Source organism: Sturnira hondurensis, unplaced genomic scaffold (genome assembly GCF_014824575.4).
Source record: "Sturnira hondurensis isolate 20B ecotype Veracruz unplaced genomic scaffold, ASM1482457v3 Scaffold0024385, whole genome shotgun sequence".
Taxonomy (NCBI): domain Eukaryota; kingdom Metazoa; phylum Chordata; class Mammalia; order Chiroptera; family Phyllostomidae; genus Sturnira; species Sturnira hondurensis.
The window spans coordinates 830,009-851,270 of NW_028097016.1; the positions used below are offsets into that span (position 1 = coordinate 830,009).

General features: G+C 39.1%; 1 protein-coding gene across 4 annotated transcripts in view; it reads left to right on the forward strand.

Moving 5' to 3' along the window:
• The window catches only part of UVRAG (UV radiation resistance associated), a 287,802-nt gene that overhangs the window by 61,787 nt on the left and 204,753 nt on the right, over positions 1-21,262 (forward strand). For all 4 annotated transcript variants that reach the window (XM_037038443.1, XM_037038440.1, XM_037038441.1 and 1 more), the window contains one exon: positions 14,229-14,314. In XM_037038443.1, coding sequence (XP_036894338.1) covers positions 14,229-14,314 — 86 coding nt within the window. The remainder of the gene's footprint in view (positions 1-14,228; positions 14,315-21,262) is intronic.

A 21,262-nucleotide genomic window follows, 5' to 3' on the forward strand; every position in this document is an offset into this window, starting at 1 on the left:
CATAGCCGTTATAATGTCATATGTGTGTAATATGTGATAGAATAAAATCACTGGGTACTTTCATAGCTCTTTTATCTTGAAGAATTTGCCGACAAAGTGTTTAACTCCATTGTTACAACAGCCTGTTAGGGAGGTAGAGCATTTGTTATTTGCAGTTTGGGTAGCATTAGTAGCAGGAATCTAACAGGTTCACCATAAGCGTCAGGGAGAGGAAATGAATGGACAAGATAGCAGGAAGTGTTAGTGGCAGAACGAGGACCAGAATACGTGTCTCTATTTCTAGATAATGCGCTTTCTTTGTCATACCGTGTCGCCTGTGTAAAAGTGATGGATAGATGATTTTCATCATTTAATTTCCTTTTGAGGTTTCTTCCATCATTTAACTTGATTAACTGTGATTGTGATTATATGCTGTTGGAGATATCTTCTTTACCTACAGCACCTCGGGGGGGCGGGCAAGTATTAGTATTTTCATTTTTAGGATAAAGATGCTGAAACCTAGAAAAATTAGAGATTTCCATTTAGTTAACTTTATGAAACTTTGAATTTAAAAGTGGCTACTTTCTCTTCTTAGTCAAATTAATGGATGCTAACTTGTTTCCAAAGCACGTTCTCCATAGTACACAAGCAGAACATTCAGAAACAGGGATTAAGTGTCTCAAGCAGCCTGTGTGTTAACAACAGAGAATGAGCTATGGTATAACTTCTGTACGGGTTAACAACAGAGAATGAGCTATGGTATAACTTCTGTACGGCTCTGAAACAAAAGTTGGAAAAATCATAAAAATCGTGTATTCCTACACATATCCTATTCAGTTTTCCTTATAGTCCCCTCGCTCCTATTACAAAATATAAGAAACGAAGACTAGACAAATCCTCGGGGACAGTTTCTAATAACTGCCTGCTTTGTTACAAAACATCTAGGTACATGTGAGCTCAGTTTAAGTCCAGGGTAAAACTTAGTTTCTCAGTTGTTTGAGTTGGTGCGATATCCTAGTCACAGTCCTGCACCAGGGAGCTAGAGAGCTTTTGGAACTACTATTGCCAGTTTTCGTTTGCTGAGTGCCTACTTTGTATCAGCTACTTCTCATGGTTCTATTTAATCTGTGTGACAACTCCACAAGGCAGTTAGAGCCTCATTTTATGGATATAACACCCTGGAAGAGAACATGAACGTACCGTATCCAAGATTACATAGCTAGTAAGGAGGCAGGTCCGTGATTCAAACGCAGGTCTGACAGGTTCAAAGGCCTTTCCTGTTAACCACTGTGCTATGTGGCGTCTCCACGTTTCTTCTGAATTCAAATAGCATTTTACAGTATCAAGTCTCTACCTTTACATTTAACCAGAGATATCCACTATATGCATTATGAGAATAAAATGAGAGAGTCCGTGAAAAAGTGCTTTGAGTGGTATAAATTGCACAGACTTTTGGTATTTATTGCAGAGTGGGCATGCAATGCCCATGAGGCCATCAACCCACTGAAGTCCACATAAGTTCCATGCATTAGTCACTGTATTTGGCTTCCCTCTGAGTCTTTTTTTCCCCTTTCTCTTGGATCAAATTAACTTCTGACAGATGTTTGGAAAATCATCTTATCCTGTAATTCATATTTATAAATCCTGCTGCTGCAGTGTGGTCCCCCTTCTCTTTCTTCATCGAAGCCAGAGAATAATCTGGGAAAACGCCACGTTTCCTGTTATGAATTTGGAGGCTCTTGTCTTCTTAGCACAATTCTTGAGCTTTTCAGATTTTTTAATACTGGAAAATTCAAAGCCAAGCATGGTTCTTCGTATAGGTATTTTAGATTCTTGAAAAGTAAACAGAAACAGCTTGACTCGTCCTCACTAGGGGATTCAGAGAGTTTAAATTTTTGTTTAGTTTATAGTTTTGAAACCTAGTTTTTACTCTTCTCTCTTAGATTTGTGATGAGGGCATTCTTGACCATTTCCCTTCCTTCTGGTAGTTTCGGTTTAAACTGTTCTCCTACAGATCCGGGAATCCTTTTCTTTCATTTAAAAATCTCTCTACCAGTGCTAGTTAATGTGATGTCTCTCTTGCCTTCTCTTCCTCTCTCACTTCACTCTCTTTTAGAACTGAGGTTGTGTCTTACTTTTGTAGTCCCGGGATTTAGCGTAGACTTAGTAAATATTTCTCCATGAGAGACTGAAGTCTCCTAGGACCACATGGCTCCTATCTCTACCTAAAATACACTTTTCATTTAAAGCATGGCTGCTTTAGCAGAGTCACTTTTAGGCCTGTCTCCAGGGAGTGGAGATGATGACCATCAGTCCACTTCATACTTGTACTTTGTGACTGATCGCATTTCTTTTTTGAGGGTTGTTTTAAACACTGGTGTATAAACAAGAATCTGTTTATCTCTGTTGATTGGAATTAAATATTAAAAAGAATTGGTTTTATTTTCAAGATCTGTACACCGTCGCTTCTCATTCTTCTAACACTGTTCTTCTCATTGTTTCTCACTGTATTGAGGGAGAGTCAACCATCTTCTGTTGTCTCAAGCCTTAGACCAAATCAGGGGGGATGTACATTTTTAGCTCCAGTTCAGTGTCTGAGAAGAGCCCTTGCCTCTCCTCCTTCACAGCCCAGCGTCTGGGCTTCGTCACGGTGCAGAGGCAGAGGGCGTCGGAGGCTTGAAGGTGCTTGACAGAGATACTTGTCCAATTTCCCTCAGTTTTAACTTGGCTGACACTTAAAAGTCTATTAATGTTCAGATAAACATGCACACATAGGAACACAGGCTGTCTATTGATTCATTGGGTAGCTATTTTAGGACTAGTTGTACAAATAAATACTATGTTTTAAAAAAGTATATGCATTGCATTTGAAAATGTGTTCAAGTAGTAGAATGAGCCATTGTTTTTTTCTTGCCCATCATGATTTCTGAGTCAACTTAAGTAGGTAGAGGGACTGTTTACAAAGCTTACTTACAGTTTTAAGAGTAACTTATAGAAGACTGACAGGTCTGGTAGGGGAGGCTTACAGTGGAGCCCTTAAATTCCTGTCCCAAGGCTTCCCCTTGGGCCTTTGGTCTTCTCGTTAATATTGTGTCTGGATGATTCAGGCTTCTCCCCGGTCTGCATCTCCTGTCTGTGTTTCCATGTATCCAGACTTGTGTCAAACGACTTGGATGTTTCGGAGTCACAACACTCTGTGGCTCCCAAACGGAGCTCAATTTCCCTCCTTTTCAAAAAAACCCCTCCTTCTGTTGTGTTCCTTAATGCAGTGAATGGTACTGCTATCCATACACTTTCTCGAGTGAGAACAGGAAGTTGTCCCAGACCCCTCCCTCTTTTTAACAACCACTTCTTTGTGGGTGAGTGGCTAGGTGGGGAGGGGTGGAGGAATTGAGCAAAAAGTTAAAAAAAAAAGAGAGAAAACTCATGGACACACACAAGGGTGGTGATTGCTGGGGGGAAGAGGGTGGGAGAAGTGAAGGAGGGGATGGGGGAACCAATGGTGATGGATGGAGAGTTGACTTGGGATGGTAAACGCACAACATGGTGTACAGTGATGTGTGATAGGATTGTGCACCGGAAACCTATGTAATTTTGTTTACCAGTGTCACCCCAGTAAACTCAATAAAAAGGGAAAATAATCCCTTGTGTGAATCACTTCTGATGATACTTACTAAATACTACTTCTTTCCTGGTTCTTGATAGCCAGGGAAAATGCTGGCTGTGTCCTTTCTGTATTCAGATCATTTCCCAGTAATTACTGAATGGCTGATGAGGTCTTGCTGTGCGTGACCTCTTCCCTGAATTCTAAGTGCCCCATCTGTAATACGTCCTTATGCTAAAACCGCCCCTCTCGGTGTTAGCTTAGATCCCATTTCCATAGAGTGGCTCTCTGAGAAGACCCCCAAGTCCAGTTTGGATGTCCCTCTTACTCTTCACAGTGCCTTGCATTACATTTTCCTCGTGACTGACCCTTATCCTGTTACATTCTGATGGCCCATTTGCTCACTTCTCTTTTTTTATTAGAATGTAAACTGTGTAATTTATCCCTAGTGCTTAGTGCTGTGCCTAGTGTACAGTAATAATTTAATAACGATTTGGTGAATGAAGCTCTGTAGCAGCAGATCATGAAAAATTCTATTGGGATATGTTACTGGGTTGTCATTGGTGATATAGCTTGTTACTCAAAATTCGAGTTCTCTTTTTGAAAGTAGTTTTGACCATTTCTGCATAGACACCTGTCATTTGTAAATTATTATATTTAAAATGGAACTCTCTTTCTCTCCAGGTTTGCTTTCCCGTCCAATTTTCCACCTCTTCATGAACTATTTTCCCATTTATCCAGGTCTCAAATCTTATAGTTAGATTTGATTGATTTCTTTTATCCACTCGATTCAGTCACTAGACTCGACTCTTTTGAGTCCTTTGAAATAACTTATATCTGTGGCCACTTTTCCATCTCCGTTGCCATAATCCAAGCTCAGACCGGCATCCCTAGAGGGCTGATTACGGCATTGGTTTCCTGGCCGGCCTGTGGACTTCAGTCTCTTTGTATGCACTCTGCCGTGTTCACCACTGCCTAATCAATCTTCCTAAAGCACACTTTCATTTGGGTTGTTTAGAGTAGCTTCTCATTGTCTGCTAGATGTGCACAAATCTCTGACCCGATTTCCTTCTCCCCATCAGCCTCAATTCAGTTGGTGATTGGTGGTGTAGTTCTTTGGGTTTTATCTCTGTTTCCATCTTGACTCCCTCTCTCTGTTTTCATAGTTTGAGCTCACATTACCTCTAGTTAGTGTGGATTTTTAGAATAGACTCCCACTGGTATTTGGGCACTCTGCCTCCTCCAGTTTATGTTTGTTATTACCAGAGTAACCTTCCTTAAATGTAGGTCTGATCATTAACACTGTCAGAAAACTGTCATGAGTCCTTATTCACCAAAGGTTGTCTTGGCTTTTTAGCATGGTACCCAAGGGTTTCTGAGCCTGGTCCTCTCAACCTAATTGTTTTTATTTATTGATTTGTGAGAGAGAGAGAGAGAAAGAGAGAATGAGAGAGAATTTGTTATTCCATTTATCCCTGCATTCATTGTTGCTTCTTATATGTGCCTTCTTATATGTTGCTTCTTATATGGGCTTGAACCTGCAACCTTGGTGTATCGATCGGGATGATGCTCTAACCTACTGAGCTACATGGCCAGGGCTCAACCTGATTTTTCAGTTCTGTCTCCCACTGTTTCCCTCTTCGGGGTTGCAGGTAATTTTCATGTCACTGACGGTGAACAAATGGCACCACTGTTCCATTTGCTCCAAATACAGTTTGTGTTTTCCTATTGTCATGCTTTGTCCAAAGGGGTTTGGTCTGTGTGGGACTGCCATTCACTGCCCTTCAGCTCATTAGCATGTCTCAGTCTGTCCCAAATACTGCCGTTGTGATCTCTGGTGTTCTTGCTTCTACTAGGTGGAATCTTTACCCTGTTAACCGTATGGAACGCCTGTAGCTTTTATTTTTAACCTTTCTTATGGCGCCTTTGCATTTTTACTACACTTGGAAACTTAACTGGGCTGTGTACTTTATAGTGTACTCACTTGTATACTTTTATACTCACTTTTATATTAGTATACTCTGTGTATTATTAGGTGTTTAGTAAACACTGAAATGTTTTAATACTGTTTGCTTATATATATATAAATGTATAACACTGTTTGCTTTATAATCACTTATCCTGTCAACTGTATTACTTCAGTGTAATTTTTATAGTTTTAATAAAATTAGGAACAGTCTTATGACTTCTATAGCAACTGAAAACCCAAAATGTACAGTTAACGTGTTTTCACAGTTTCCCTGGTTGCGTGGCTCAGTTGGTTGGAGCATTGTTCTGTGAACTGAAGGTTCAATTCCTGGTCAGGGCACATGCCTAGGTTGTGGGTTCAGTCCCCGGTTGGGGCGTGTATGGGAGGCAACTGGTCGATGTTTCTCATATGAGTGTTTCTCTCTCTCCCGTCCTCTCTCTAAAATTAATAAATAAAATTTGAAAAAAAAGATATCTTATTTAGTCATTTAGTATAGGGGTAAGCAAACTACAGGCCACATGTTTTTGTATGGCCTGCAAGCTAAGAATGGTTTTTACATTTGTAAAGAATTCAAAGGGGAACACAAAGAATATGTGACAGAGATGACATGTGGCTGGCAAAGCCTAAAATATTTACTACGGGGCCATTGCCTGGGAGAGTGTGCTGACTGCTGATGCAGAAACGCACCTGACCATCTGCCTAGAGGGGCTCCTGCTCACTGGGTGTGTGAGAGTACCTGTCTCCTTGAACGGTTTAATGAGTATGCACTCAGACCTTCTCTGAAAAAGAATGGGTAGGCCTGGCTTCAGAAGAACTCTGAGCGACATGTAAATCTCCTCTGGGCTCTTTGGCACTTGGCAGTATCTCACACAGATAACCAGATACAAATGAGCCGTTTCTTTCCATTACAGCCCTTCATCAGAGAGGTCTGCCGGGACTGCACATCTGGTGAAGCCAGAAGTCATTCAGAGCAAGGCTCTTAGTGAATTTCAAGAATGATAATTGCTAAGTGGCAGCTGAAGCAGAAGGGTTTAATAATGTCCTTAAGTTGCCTTAAATGTACATGGACCCAGAATTTTAGAACTGGAAAAGGTCTTAGAGATCAAGTACAGCGTGGTCATTAAGAACATGGACTGTGGAGCCAGACTGCATGGCTCTTCCGCTTAATCCTCTTCGTGGCTCAGTTTCCTCACCTTTAAAGTGGGGATAATAATAGTGTCTATTTCACAGGGTTGTTCGACCATTAAATATGTTAACCTTTACCATATTAGCATTTAAGTATTAAAATTAACATGGGAAACAACACTTGCCTTGCATACTGTAAATGCTCAAATGTTTCCCTTGTGTCTGTTGCTGTCATTTTAATATTATTTTTTATTAGTAGTAGTCTCATCTCATTGTATAGTTAAACTGAAGCCCAGAGGAGTTAAATGGTTTTTTTTCCACTTCCATGACAGGCAGCGTGGAGTAAAACCTTTCGTTTGAGCTCGCTTTCCGTGCTGTGATGGGTTGCTTTTCGTTGTGTGTCAGTGGATGTAGATGAGTTTTTGATGGGAAAAAATGTTTGGCAGCTTTTTGCATAAAATAAAAGTTAGTAGAATGTCATTAATCATTTCTCCTGAGAATCTTAGGTTTACTTGTAGTGTCTTTTATTATTTTGGATTTTGTAGCTGGTTCCCAGGACTGATCTGTCTCTTGTCTCTATTCTCTTTCTCCGTATCTGCTCTCATGGTGTGTACATCATTTCATAGCCATCTTTCTTTTAAAAAAGAATTGAGGTGAGCCCTGGCTGGTGTAGCTTCAGTGGATTGAGTGCGGGCCTGCGAACCAGAGGATCACTGTTCGATTCCCAGTCAGGGCACATGCCTGGGTTGTAGTCCAGTTCCCTGCAGGCCAACTCCCAGCAGGGGATGCACGAAAGGCAACCTCTCTCCTTCCCCTCTAAAGATAAAATAAATAAATAAAATCTTAAAAAAAAAAAGAATTGAGGTGAAATTCACACAACAGGAAGTTAACCATTTTTAAGTGTACAATTTAGTTGCATCTGTTTGTTCATAATGTTCTGCAACCGCTGCCTCTGTCAAGTTGCATAGTATTTCCATCACCCCGAAAGAAACTCCTGTACCCATTAAACACTCACTGTCCATTTTTCCCTCCCCAAGCCCCTGGCAAACACCTGTCTGCTTCTGTTTCTGCAGATTTACCGATTCTGAATATTGCACATGAACGGAACCATACAATATGGAACCTTTCGTGTTTGGCTGCTTTTACTTGGCAGAATGTTTTTGAGGTGCATCCACGTGTAACATGCCAATGCTTGTTTCCTTTCCGTGGCTGAGTAATATCTCATTGTATGAATGTGCCACATTTTGTGTATCCATTCATCCGTTGATGAAAATTTGGGTTGTTTCTACCTTTTGGCTATTTTGAATGGTGCAGCTCTGTACATTTGTGTACAAATATTTAAGTACTTGTTTTCAGTTCTTTTGGGTATATACCTAGGAGTGGAATTGCTGGGTCAAACGGTAATTCTGTTTACTTTTTTGAGGAATTGCCAAACATTTTTCCTACAGAGGCTGACCATTTTACCCCCCCAGAAATGGACAATATCGGTTCTAATTTCTCCTCATCCTTGCCAACAGTTATTTTGTTTTTTTCCTAATTAAAAAATTTGCCCATCCATCCACCCACCCACCCATCCTAGTGGGTGCAAAGTAGTGTGTGGTTTTGATTTGTATTTCCCCAGTGACGTAGGACATCTTTCCACGTGCTCGTTGGCTATTTGTGTATGTTTTTTTGAGAAATGTCTCTAAGTTCTTTCATCCCTTTTTTGTTTTTAATCCTCACCTGAGGACATGCTTATTGATTTTAGAAAGAGAGAGAGGAAGGGAGGGGGAGAGAGAGGGAGAAAAACAACGATGTGAAAGAGAAACCCTGATTTGGGGACCAAACACAACCATGTACCCTGACCAGGAACTGAACCCGTGACTTTTTGGTCTACGGGATTACGCTCCAGCCAACTGAGCCACACTGGCCAGGGCCTTTGCCCCTTTTTAAATTGGGTTGTTTGTTGTGTCGTTGTTGAGTTTTCAGAGTTCTTTATGTGTTCTGAATATTAGACCTTTTTCAGATACACGATTTGCAAACATTTTCTCCCATATGTGGATGTTTTTGTACTTTGTTCATAGTGTTCTTTACACAAAAAATTTTAATTTTGATGGAGTTCAATTTGTCTGTCATTTCTTTGATTGTTCATGCTTTTGATGTCATATTTAAGAATCCGTGGACAAATCCCAGGTTATGTAGATGTACCCCTGTGTTTTCTTCTAATCATTTTATGTTTTTAGCTCTTACAGTTAGCCTTTGATTTATTTTTTAGGTAATTTTTGTATGTGGTGTTGCGGGTGAACTCACCACATATTCTTTTGCATGTGGCTATCCACTTGTTTCAGCATCATTGTTGAAAACATTCTTTCCCCACTGAATAGTCTTGGTACCTTGGTTGAAAATAATTGAATATAGATATATGAGTTAATTTCTGAATTCTCAGTTCCATTCCATTTATCTTTGCGTCTGTCTTTATGCCAGTGCCACACTTTTGATCACTGTTACTTTGTAGTAAGTTTTGAAATAGGGAAGCAGAATCCTTCAGTTGGCGCATTACATTGATTATCCTTTATTGAACCACCCTTACATACCTTGGATAAATTCTACTTGTTCCTGGTGTATAACCCTTTTAAAAATTATTTTTAAAGCATTTAAAAAAGATTTTAAAATTTATTTTTAGACAGAGGAGAAGGGAGGGAGAAAGAGGGAGAGAAACTTCAATGTGTGGTTGCCTCTTGTGCGTCCCCTACTGGGGACCTGGCCTGCAATGCAGGCATGTGCCCTGACTGGGAATTGAACCAGTGACTCTTTGGTTTGTAGGATGGCTCTCAATTCACTGAGCCACATCAGCCAGAGAAAAAAATTCTTTTAAATTGTGGGAAAATATACATACTATATAATATTTACCATCTTAACCATTTTAAGTGAACTGTCTAGTGGCATTAAGAATGTTCACATTGTTGCGCAAACATCACCAAAATTCTTATCATCTTTTAAAGCTGAAACTGTCTACCCATTAAACTTTAAGTTCTCGTGTTCCCCTCCCCAACCCCTTGGCACTCGCCTTTCTACTGTTTCTGTGAATTTGACTCCACCAGGCACTTACATAAGTGGAATCACACAGTAGCTTGCTTCCCATCATTGGCTTCTTTTACTTAACATAATGTCCCCACGAGTCATCTATAGAATTTTCTTCTTTTGTAAGGCTAAATAATATTCCATTGTATGAATGCACCCATTTTATTTATTGATTCCTCTGTTGATGGGCATGTGGGTTGCTTCTGCCCCCTTGATTAGTGTGAATAATGTTGCTCTAAACATGGATGTAAAAAATATCTCTTTGAGGCTTCGCATATGAACCTGGAAGTAGAATTGCTGGACCAAATCTTATAAGCCTTTTAATATTCTGTTTGCTTAAGTTTGCTAGTATTTTGTTGAAGATTTTTGCATCTATATTCATAAGAGATATTGGTCTATAATTTTCTTGTGATATTATTGTCTGGCTTTGGTATTAGGGTAATACTGGCCTCACAAAATGAAGTAAGAGGTATTTCTCTTCCATTTTAGGGCAGACTTTGAGAAGGATTGGTGTTACTATTTTTAAAAAATGATTGGTAGAAGTCACCAGTCAAATCATATGGTTCTGGTCTTTGCTGGGATTTTTATGATTACTGAGTCAACCTGTTTAACTTCTATTATGACTTTGTTAAATTAACGTTTGTTGAGTGGAGCACAGGGCGCCAGATGGTGAGCCATGGTACAACAACAGGCCACAAGAGAAGTTTAAATGGGGAAGTTTATTAAAGTCACAGGTCCTAGAGGAATTAGAGGACATGCCTCAAAGAGCCACATGGGGAAGTCGAGGCAGGAGGTAGAGGCAACCCCTCGTTGCATGCTTTTATTGGGGTCTGTGGGTGGAGTGCACTAACTTCATCTGTGCTTCTTGGGTTAGGGCTGGATTGGTCAATTCAAACCAAAAGAGCAGGGTTTTGGATAGTCTCCATGGGAATTGTAATTTAAGGGGCACATAAGGCATACAGGTGCTGGTAGCAGGGGATACTGTTTGATCACAAGTCATAAAGGAATTACATTTGCTCCTAATTCTGTGGGCTGCTCTGTATGGCACGTCCCTCCTGGAGGGGGCTACCGTCAGTTTAAGGTCCCTGCAGGCTGCTGGCCCAAGCCAAATCCATGCTGAGGCAGCAGTGCTGTGGAGAGGCTTAGCTAAACTCAAGATGGTTTGTAGGTCTGTCAAGATCGTCTGTTCCTGCCCTGGCTGGTGTAGCTCAGTGGATTGAGCGCAGGCCTGCAAATCAAAGGATCGCAGTTGGACTCCCAGTCGGGGCACATGCCTGGGTTGCAGGCCAGTTCCCAGCAGGGGAGGCATGAGAGGGAACTATATATTAATATTTCTCTCCCTCTCTCCTTTCCTTCCCCTCTAAAGATAAATAAATGAAATTAAGAAAAAGAAGATTGTCCGTTCCTTCTTGAGTCATTTTGGTGTTCCTAGGAGTTTCCATGGTATCTAGGTTGTCTGATTTGTTGGCATTCAGTTGGACATAAGGCTCTTATGTAATACTTCTTATTTCTGTAAGGTTGGTGATAATGTTGCCATTTTCACTCCTAATTTTAGTGATTTGAATCTTTTCTTTTTTTTTCCTTGGTTAGTCTAGCTAACTTGGAAAGTTTGTCAATTCTGTTGATCTTTTCAGAGAACTAACTTTCAGTTTTGTTGATTTTCTCTATTGTTTTTATATTCTCTATTTCATGGATCTCTGCCCTGTATTTCCTTCTTTCTTGTTTTAGGTTTAGTTTATTCTCTTTTTTTTTCTAGTTCCTTAAGATAGAAGGTTAGGTTATTGATTTCAGCTCTTTCTTTCTTTCTTTTTTCAATGTAGATGTTTGCAGCTATAAATTTTACTCAGAACATTTTACACTGCACCCCATATGTTTTGATATATTGTGTTTTCATTTTTATTCATCTCAAAGTATTTAATAGTTTACCTTGTGGTTTGTTTTTTGACCCACTGGTTGTTTTAATAGTGTGTTGTTCACTTTGCAGTTTGTGATTTTTTTCTAAGTTGTGTTCTGTTATTGATTTCCAGTTTTCATTCCACTGTGGTCATAGAAGATACGTTGCATGATTTCAGTGTTTAAAAATTTATGCAAATGTGTGTTGTGGCTGAACAGATGGTTTGTCCTGGAGAATGTTCGATTTGCACTTGAGAGGAATGTGTGTATGGTTGTCGTTGGATAGAACATTTCATGTGTGTCTCTTGGGTCGAGTTGATTTATAGTATTGTTCATGTCTTCTCTTTCCTTGTTTATCTTTATATGGCCGTGCTCCCCACTGTTGAAAGTGGGATTTTGATGTCTTTGAATATTTCCCACTTTGGTTTTGACAGTTTTTGCTTTATATATATTTTGTTATATTTTAAGTGCATATATTTATAATCATTTCTATGTTCTTGAGGCTTTTATATGTTGTTTTTATGTCTTATAACATTTTATCTTAAAGTCTATTTGTCTGATATTAGTATAGCCACTCTAGGTCTCTCTTGGTTACTGCTTATACTGAATATTTTTCTATTCTTTCATTTTCAGCCTATTTGTATTTTTGGTTCTAAGGTACATCTCTTGTAGGTAGCATATAATGGACTGCTTTAAAAAATTTATTCTGCCAACCTCTGCCTTTTGAATAGAGTTTCTAATCCACTTATAATTAATGTAATTACAGATATGGAAGTGCTGCCACTTTTCTATCTGTTTCTCATTTTTTTCATTACTATCCTTTTTGCGTTATACATTTTCTCATGTAACATTTTGATTCCTTTCTTATTTCTTTTACTGTGCATCTTTTAGTTATTTTCTTAGTGGTTGTCCTAGAGATTACACGAATATCTTATGATGTAGCAATCTTGTGCAGATTAATATCAACTTAGTTTTAATATTATATAAAACCCTTTCTTTTATGTAGCTCTGTTTCCCTTTGTGGTACTGTTGTCACAGGTCACATCTTTATAATTGTTTGGCCATTAAGAGAGATTTATAATGATTGTTTCATGTGCTTATCTAATTGGTTGATTTTTAAATGCTAAACCAACTTTATATTTCTAGAATAAATTCAGTCAGTAATGATATGTCACTCTTTTATTCTTAGAATATATTGGTGGTTCAGTTTGCTAATATTTTGCCAAGGATTTTTGTGTCTCTGTTCATGAGGGATATTGGTCTGTAATTAATTATGTGTTTGAGAGAGACAGAGAGAGAAATCTTTGGCAAGTTTTAGTATCAATAATGCCAGTCTTATGAGTTGAAAATTGTTCCCTTTTCCTCTGTTTTATGAACGAGTTTGTACTAAATTGGTATTATTCCATAATGCTTGGTGGAGTTTGTCAGTGAGACCATCTGGACCCAGACTTTCTGGTTGGCAGCTTTTAAAATTGTTCACTTAACAGTGGATATAGGGTTATTTAGATATTATTTCATTATCAATTTTGGCATGTTGTGTTTTTCTTTTTATTAATTTATATTTTTATTGATTGATTTTAGAGGGGGGGTGGAGAGAAAGAGAGATTTGTTGTTCCATGTATTTATGCATTCACTGGGTGCTTCTTGCATGCCCCCTGACTAGATACCGAATCTGCAGCCTTGGAGTTCTGGGGCGACCCTCTAACCAGCTGAGCCACCCTACCAACGCTATACTTTTTTTAAAGCAGTTTGTCTAATTCACCTCAGTTGTCAAACTTGATAGCATAAAGTTGTTCATCATATTCTCCTAATTATCTTTTTTGAGGTAACATGGGTTAATAACATTCTAACGTCTACAGTAATATAATTTTAAAAAATTCTTATACTAGCATTATAGCAAACATTTATATAATGCTTATTACCTACCTTTTACTTTTCAAATGCTTGGTCTTTTGATTCCTACAACCATTTGTGAAGTAGATAACATCCTGTCCATAGTATAGGTGAGGAAGTCAAGGTTAAACTGAGAATGCTTAGATACCTTGCCCAAGACTACAGAGCTGGTGTCTTAAGGGCTTACGTTGTAAGCAGGTGGTCTACGCCCAGAGTCCTTTATTAAACTACTATTTACTTTGTCTATGGCAGATACCTGTTCTGTTCTTCTTATGGATTGTGCCGAGTTCTCTCTAGAAATACCCTCGCTCTCACCATCTTTGTACCACTAAGTGGAAATGTTTGTTTCTGGTATTCCTAATTGGAACTTGGAATGCCTTGTTCCCACAAAAACATTACATGTGACGGCCGGGCATACTTGAAGTATTGTTAATACTCTTCTTCAGTCATGTGGGGTTTCTGTGGGAAGTTCACTACAAAAGGTGAAACATTGTTTCTGTGGGAAAATACTAGAGGAAATTTATTTTGAGTTCACTTGCCTAAGATGTTAAACTTTAGCTATATGGAAATTGTATTTTTAATCTCTTAGCAATTTGAATGTACTCAAGTGTTTTTTAAATCATAATTTTAAAAAGACAAACAATTCATTGTGCACCTATTTTATTCTTTTTCACTTTGATTAACTTGTTAATTAATATTTTTTAGGGGTATTCAAACACTCAGAAGAATATGCTTCTTCAGGTGGATCAGAACTGTGTTCGCAATTCTTACGACGTCTTCTCTTTGTTGCGGTAAGAAGCTCCTTCGAGTCCTCCTGCGTCTTCTGAGGAATCTCCCTCATTTTGAGTTTGTGATTTTTCAGTGTGAGGAAATGTATGGGAGCTTTAGACACTGTTATTCAGGTTTGGCATTTTGTAGTGAGAGCTCCATACATTTTGTGGCTGCAGTGATTTAAGTTCATCTCCTTCACAAAGCCTTTGGAAAGTCATTTCCTTTCTTTGGACAGTGGGAGAGAGTGATCTTAAAACGGGGACGTGACCTGTTTCCGGTCTCCTGCACCATAAAGAGCAGCAAGCAGAGGTACAAAACTTAGACTTATCAGAACTTTAACAACTACAGCACTATTAGAAAAGCCCCCCAGTACCCCAGACATGGCTTAGAGTTTTGACCTGCTGTTCGTCTTTGAAAAGAATCCTGTTTGGCAAGGCAAAGGAGCTTTGCACGAATCTCTGCTCAGGGGCTTAACTGCGTCAGCTCTGTATTTTAATAATGTCTGGGCTTCATTTTGAAAGATTTTAAAATTTGGTTTTAATTTTCAGTGTGGTAGATCATCTAGGACATTTTCCCAAGAGGCGGGTTACCAAAATAAATGCAATTCAAAATAAAGTTAGCAGTGACACTCAACCTGGGTTCACCCTCCTCACACAGATGGTTCATTGAAATTTGATTTGGGCAGTATTTTTCTAATGTTTACATAACACATCATAAATTTCAGACCATTGGACAGCCCTCATGTATCTACAGGAGGAAGAGTCCAGAAAGGACCCTTGGCCTCTTCTCCAATTGGATGATTATTTGTTTTATAAACATTATGAAATGGCCTTTGCTTTGCAAATCTTGAGTTTTATTATTCATGATGATAGAGGGTTTGGTCACATGGACTATGTAAAAATTGCTCTTAAGAGACAATGATTTCAACTAAAGTAATCACACACATTTGATGATTTTTGATTCTTATCTGAGAGGTACTTTTACTTTGAATTCTTAGGCTGTGTAACATAATGAACAGGATTAGTAATAGTAGAGAAAACAGAATATGTCAAAATATGTAGCTTATATTTTGGGGACTACATTAAGTTTTAAGTATGGGGAAGAAGAATGTACAGAAATAGTCTGAAATGTGAGTAAGCCACTAATATTCTTGACCTATTTTCCACGGTAAAATGAGAGTATAAATACTATTATTTTAAAGATATTTCTCAGGTATGACATTCTGCGATCTTATTAGAGAAATCATTAGAATTAAAAGAGAAAGGAATGCAAGGTCAGTGAGCAGAGGATTTGGGAAAGGCAGCATCGTGAAAAACCAGGGGAATGGAGATTCAGGGTGCACTGGCAGCTCTGTCGTGATACAGGGGCCTGGGAACCGGGCAGCAACCTGGGAGGACAGAGAGTGCTTTGATTAACCTGATCCTGACTTTAGCTATCCCAGATTTATCCAAGTCATTTAACCTCTTTGATTCTTCTAAAAGGTGGAAGCAGTGAAGTTAAAAATACATGTAATTTACAAGCGCTTTCACATTTATCATCTCATTCTCGTAGGAACTTCTCGTGTTCACACACCAGTGTAGAAGCTGAACAAGAGGTGTTAAATGATTTATTTATCTGAGGGCACACAGCAAGTAATAGCCAGGCTGGAGGTTGGTAATAAGAGAAGCTTGTTTTGTAGATCCTTTTCACAGACTGACTTACTTTCCTAGGTTGGTGGTTAGGAGATGCACATAGCATGATGACAGAAGATTTTCTGAAAATCGTAAGAGCCCTTCCAAAAATGCAGAATCGTCAGGTTAATTGGTGGCTGTTCAGTTACGTACCGTTGATCTTGCAATGATATGTCTCTTAGGGGTTTCATCTGTAGGGGGCCTTTTGGTTTCCTCAGACGTGTGAACAATTTGAAGTGCCTCGTTAACAGTGGCCTTCTCCTCACCATTGTGTAAATCATTTATAGCTGCTAACGCAGGTGTACTTTTCTGAACCAGATCAAGTTTGTCAACCAAATTACCAGAACCCAGAGAGTTACTCTGAAACTAGAAAGTTCAGATTGTACTTGTCCAAGTTAATGAGTAAAATGCAACTTTCTCTGAAAATTCTCTCAGGCATTAATAAAGAGTAACCATCATCTTCTGCGCAATCAAAAGCTCTTCTTTTCCCACAGTTCTAGCTGATACATGTAAAGTGCTTTCTGGGAAACAATTTCGTGCCCGTCAGATTTGTTCATAGTTTTCCCATCTTTAACTCAGTCAGCTCTGTTCCTGGATGAGAATAATTTTTAAAAGACTTCTTTTCCTGACACTTACTTTCCTTGGTTTGTGATATTGTTATTTCTCGATCTGTAATTTTATGTGAAAACACACAGAGTCAGAATTCTTCAATATTACTTTTAACTCCACAAAATTCTAGGTGCCCTTTGGAGTCAGGATTAGATTCCAGGTTCCCTGTTTCTGTTTTCAACAGTGTATTCTAGTTAATAATTCTCGCTGTGTTGTTGTGTATGAATGTCTCAGGAGAATAGACAATCTTAAAACATTTTTATTGATTTTTTGAGAGATAGAAAAAGGAGGGAAGAGACGGAGAAAGAAAGACACATCAATTTGTTGTTCCATGTATTTATGCATTTATTGGTTGCTTCTTGTATATGCCCTGACCTGGGATTGAACCTGCAACCTTAGTATATTGGGACAATGCTCTAATCAACTGGACCACCTGGCCAGGGTGAAAATAGGGAATCTTGGCTAAGGCAGGGATTTTGGAGCACCTAAGACCAGGGCATTAAAACTCCTTCAGATGGATCTGTTGTACCATTTTCTGGGGAAACAGTGACCTTATGTTTTATTCATATTTTCTCACCAATAGTTTAAGAATTTAAGCTAATTTTAAATTAGCTTAAAGTAATATCAGTTGTCAAAGTAATAGAAGTTTTTTCTAAATTTGCTTTCAGTGTGTATAATGGTCATTAAAATTTTGCTTCTTTAACCCTTAGAAATTGCTGGATTAAGTGTTAGTTTTCATGTAAGCAGGCGTTTAATTAAGAGTAGCTTTGTCTTCACCACAAGGTGTCGATGTTGCTCTTCAACTGGCATTTGAAATTTATTTCACAGTTTTGAGGTGAGAACTTTTTCTATTCTTTTTCTACAATAGGTTAACGAGTTTCTAGATTTATTAGATAGCTCTTTCCTTTTGGTTCTGTTGATTTTCTTTTTATCCTGTTGGTGATGGGAAGTTATTGAAAGACTCAAAGGGAAGAAGGATGACATGGTCAGGTGTGCAGTTGAGAATTCCAACCAGGGCAACAGTGGGGAATGGACCAGCGGGGTGAGCTGATAGCAGGCAGGGCTCTGTAATCCTACACCTGTTCTCTGAGACTGAGAGAATATTTTTGATGTTTAAAAACTCACTTTTTTCCTTTCATGCTTCCTCAAAGGGCAGCCCTATTGCAAGAAATAAATAAGAACAGTTCTGCTTTTCTTCTAGTGTAATTTTTATTATTTTTTCTTTCCCCTTTTGACTTCGCCTGCTTTAGGAGTAGGTGGAAGTATGGTGGGGAAGTTATGGCCCTTCCACCAAGGGTCCAGCTGTAAAATTGTCATGTGCCCATAACTGGATGTAAGACTTTGGGCGAGGAACTTCACTTTGGTACGCCTCCAACTGCTCTTGTAAAAGAGGATGATGTTTGTCTCATAGGGAGTTTATGAGAATTAAATATGATAAAAATGCTTGAAAGACCCTACTCCAGTTACTGTCATATAGTTAACATTCAATAAATAATAGTTTTCCTTTTCCCCTTCACTTCCCCCACCTCAGAACGGCCTTTCTCCTTTTCATGTCATCACTAGCTTTTCCCGTATCAGCACGATTTTTCTTTCTTGCCCTTCTAATACCTACTACCCTTGCTTTTAGAGTTGCTTTTATTAATCCTCAACAGTCATGATAAAAACTGTTTAATGTGTGTGTGTTCTTTCTGCCTAATAACATTGAAAACTTTTTGGAAAGAGGGGGTTATTTCATATGGGTCTATTTTCTCCCTTCTTTCTATCTTATCAACAGTTCTCAGTTTTGTCCGAGGTCCTGTGGATCCTACTGTGGTCCCAGAGCCCTCATCTCTGTGGGTCCGAGGACTCTTCTGCATTCCTTTCTCCCCGAATACTTGCTGTTATGGCCACAGCTTCAACCAGCACATCTGCATGTTAATGACCTTCAGATCTGTATCTTTGGTTCCTATCTCTTTTTTTGATTTTTGATGTCCCCCCCACCCAATGACCATTAGACATTTATATTAATACTTTCATGCTCTGTGGGAACCTCAACCGTAACAGACTGAGAGCTACACTCATTTGCTTGAGTTTCCTCTTACTTGCCTGCCCCCCCCACTGCCCCAGCCCCGGCCCCCACCATTTGTTTAGTGGTATTATCAGCATTTCAGGCACCCCAAGTGAGCACACCCCTAGTTGTTCTCATTTCTGTTTTCCTGGGCTATTTCCTGATCTAACTAATCTCCCTACTACCAGTTTTTCTTTCATGCAATTAATAGCTATTATTTATTGAGTACTTACTTTGTGCCAGGAATTATTCTAACTGCTTTACATTAATTAACCCTCTTAATTCTCACTACAACCCTCTGTGGTAAAAACTACCCCCGTTCCCATTTACAGATGAAGACACTGAGGCAGAAAGCAATTCAGTTGCTTATTCAAGGTCACACGACTAGTATTAGCCTGTATTCAAACCCAGACAGTCTAGCTCTGGAGCCCATGTTCTTAACCCGTACCCCTTACTGCTTTATAGCTTTGTACACGGCTCCAGTATAATTCATTTGCTACATTTCTGCCAGAGGGACCTTTAAAGAGATGCATCAGTTTTGTCATTCATTACATTTAGAAACCTTTGAGCATATGTGGTATTCAAAAGACATTGTTCTATGTACTCCATAGGGACGGTGTCCTTACATCAAGTCCTCCTCCACCGCCCGTGCAGTCAATAGCGAGTGTGTATTAAGCTCTTCCAAGGTTATGATTAGTTCTTCATTGTCTGATTCTCTCTCTTCTCAGCATCCCCAAGTTGAGAGCCCCTTCAGGCTAGAATCCTTGTTTTATCACTCGTTGTATTCACCCCATCACAATGTATATCATACATATTAAGTATTTGTTACTGCAAATCGAACTATTCTTCAAGTTACAGAGAACCAGGATTTTGATGCTCTGACTTTTGGTTTACATCTGGCAAAGTGAGAGTTGTGAAGAAGTTTCTTTAAAATATATTTTATTGATTATGCTATTACAGCTGTCCCACTTTTCCCTTAGCCCACCTCTGCCTGGTATCCACCTTCCCTCCAGCAGTCACCCCCCTTAGTTCATGTCCATGGGTTGTGCATACAGGTTCTTCGGCATCTCCATTTCCTGTACTGTTCTTAACCTCCCCCTGTCTATTTTGTACCTAACATCTATGCTTCTTAATTCCTGCACCTTTCTCCCCATTCTCCCCTTCCCCCTTCCAGCTGATACCCTTCCAGCTGATCTCCGTGTCTCTAATTCTCTTCCTGTTCTGCTAGTTTGCTTAGTTTGTTTGTTTGGATTCATTTGTCGACAGTTGTGCATTTGTTATCATTTTAATGTTCATAGCTTTGATATTCTTCTCTTTCTTAAATAAGTCCCCTTAACATTTCATGTAATAATGGCTTGGTGATGATGAGCTCCTTTAATTTTACCTGTCTGGGAAGCACTTTGTCTGCCCTTCCATTCTACGTGATAGCTTTGCTGGGTAGAGTATTTCTAGGACATAGGTTCTTGCTTTTCATGACTTAGTATAATTTTTGCCAGTCCCTTCTTGCCTGTAAAGTTTCCTTTGAGAAATCAGCTGACAGTCTTATGAGAACTCATTTGAAGGTAACTTTACTTTTCTCTTGCTGCTTTTAAGACTCTCTCTTTATCTTTAACCTTTGTCATTTTAATTATGGTATGCCTTGGCACGGTTCTCTTTGGGTCCAACTTGTTTGGGACTCTTTGTGATTCTTGGACTTGAATGTCTGTTTCCTTCGTCAAACTAGGAAAGTTTTCTTTCATTATTTTTTTAGATATGGTGAGTTTTCAATTTCTTGTTCTTCCTCTTCTCTTTCTGGTACCCCTATGAATCAGATGTTGGTACATTTGGAGATGTCCCAGAGGCACCTTATACTATCCTTCTTTTTTAAAAATTCTTTTCTCTTCTTGCTGTTCTGGTTGAATGCTTATTTCTTCCTTATGTTCCCAATCATCTATTTGAATCCTGGCTTCATTCCCTCTACTTTTGGTTCCATGTAGAATTTTTTTTAATCTTTCTTGACTTTTTTTCTTTAAGATTTTATTCATTTATTTTTATAGGGAAAGGGAAGGGGAGAGGGAGAGAAATATCAATGTATGGTTGCCTCTCACATGTTCCTCGCTGGGAACTGGCCTGCAACCCAGGCATGTACCCTGACTGGGAATGGAACCGCAATTGTCTGGTTTGCAGGCCCGTGCTCAATCCACTGAGCTACAACAGCCAGGGTTCCCTGTAGAATTTTTTAAAAATTTTATTTAGTGTAATTTTCCTGTTTTTTAATTTTTATTTTGTTGCTGCACTCAGTGAGTTCTTTGAGTATCCTGATCACCAGTGTTTTGAACTCTGCATTTTATAGGTTGGTTATCTCCATTTTGTTTAGTTCTTTTTCTGGGATTTTGTTCAATTCTTTCATTTGGCCCATATTTTTTTTTGTCTCAGTTTGGCAGTCTCCCTGTGTTTCTGTGTATTAGGTAGAGCTGCTTTGACTCCCTGCTTTAGCAGTGTGGCCTGTTGTAGAAAAGGCACCTGTAAATTGTGTGGGGCAGAGCCTTAGCTAAATGCCAGGGTGGGGCAACCTGCTTACTCCTTTGTGGCTCTGTGTGAGGGGAAGACTTGGGGAGAGGACAGTGCTGCTGCCCGGATTCTGGAGGTTTGCCTGGCACTTG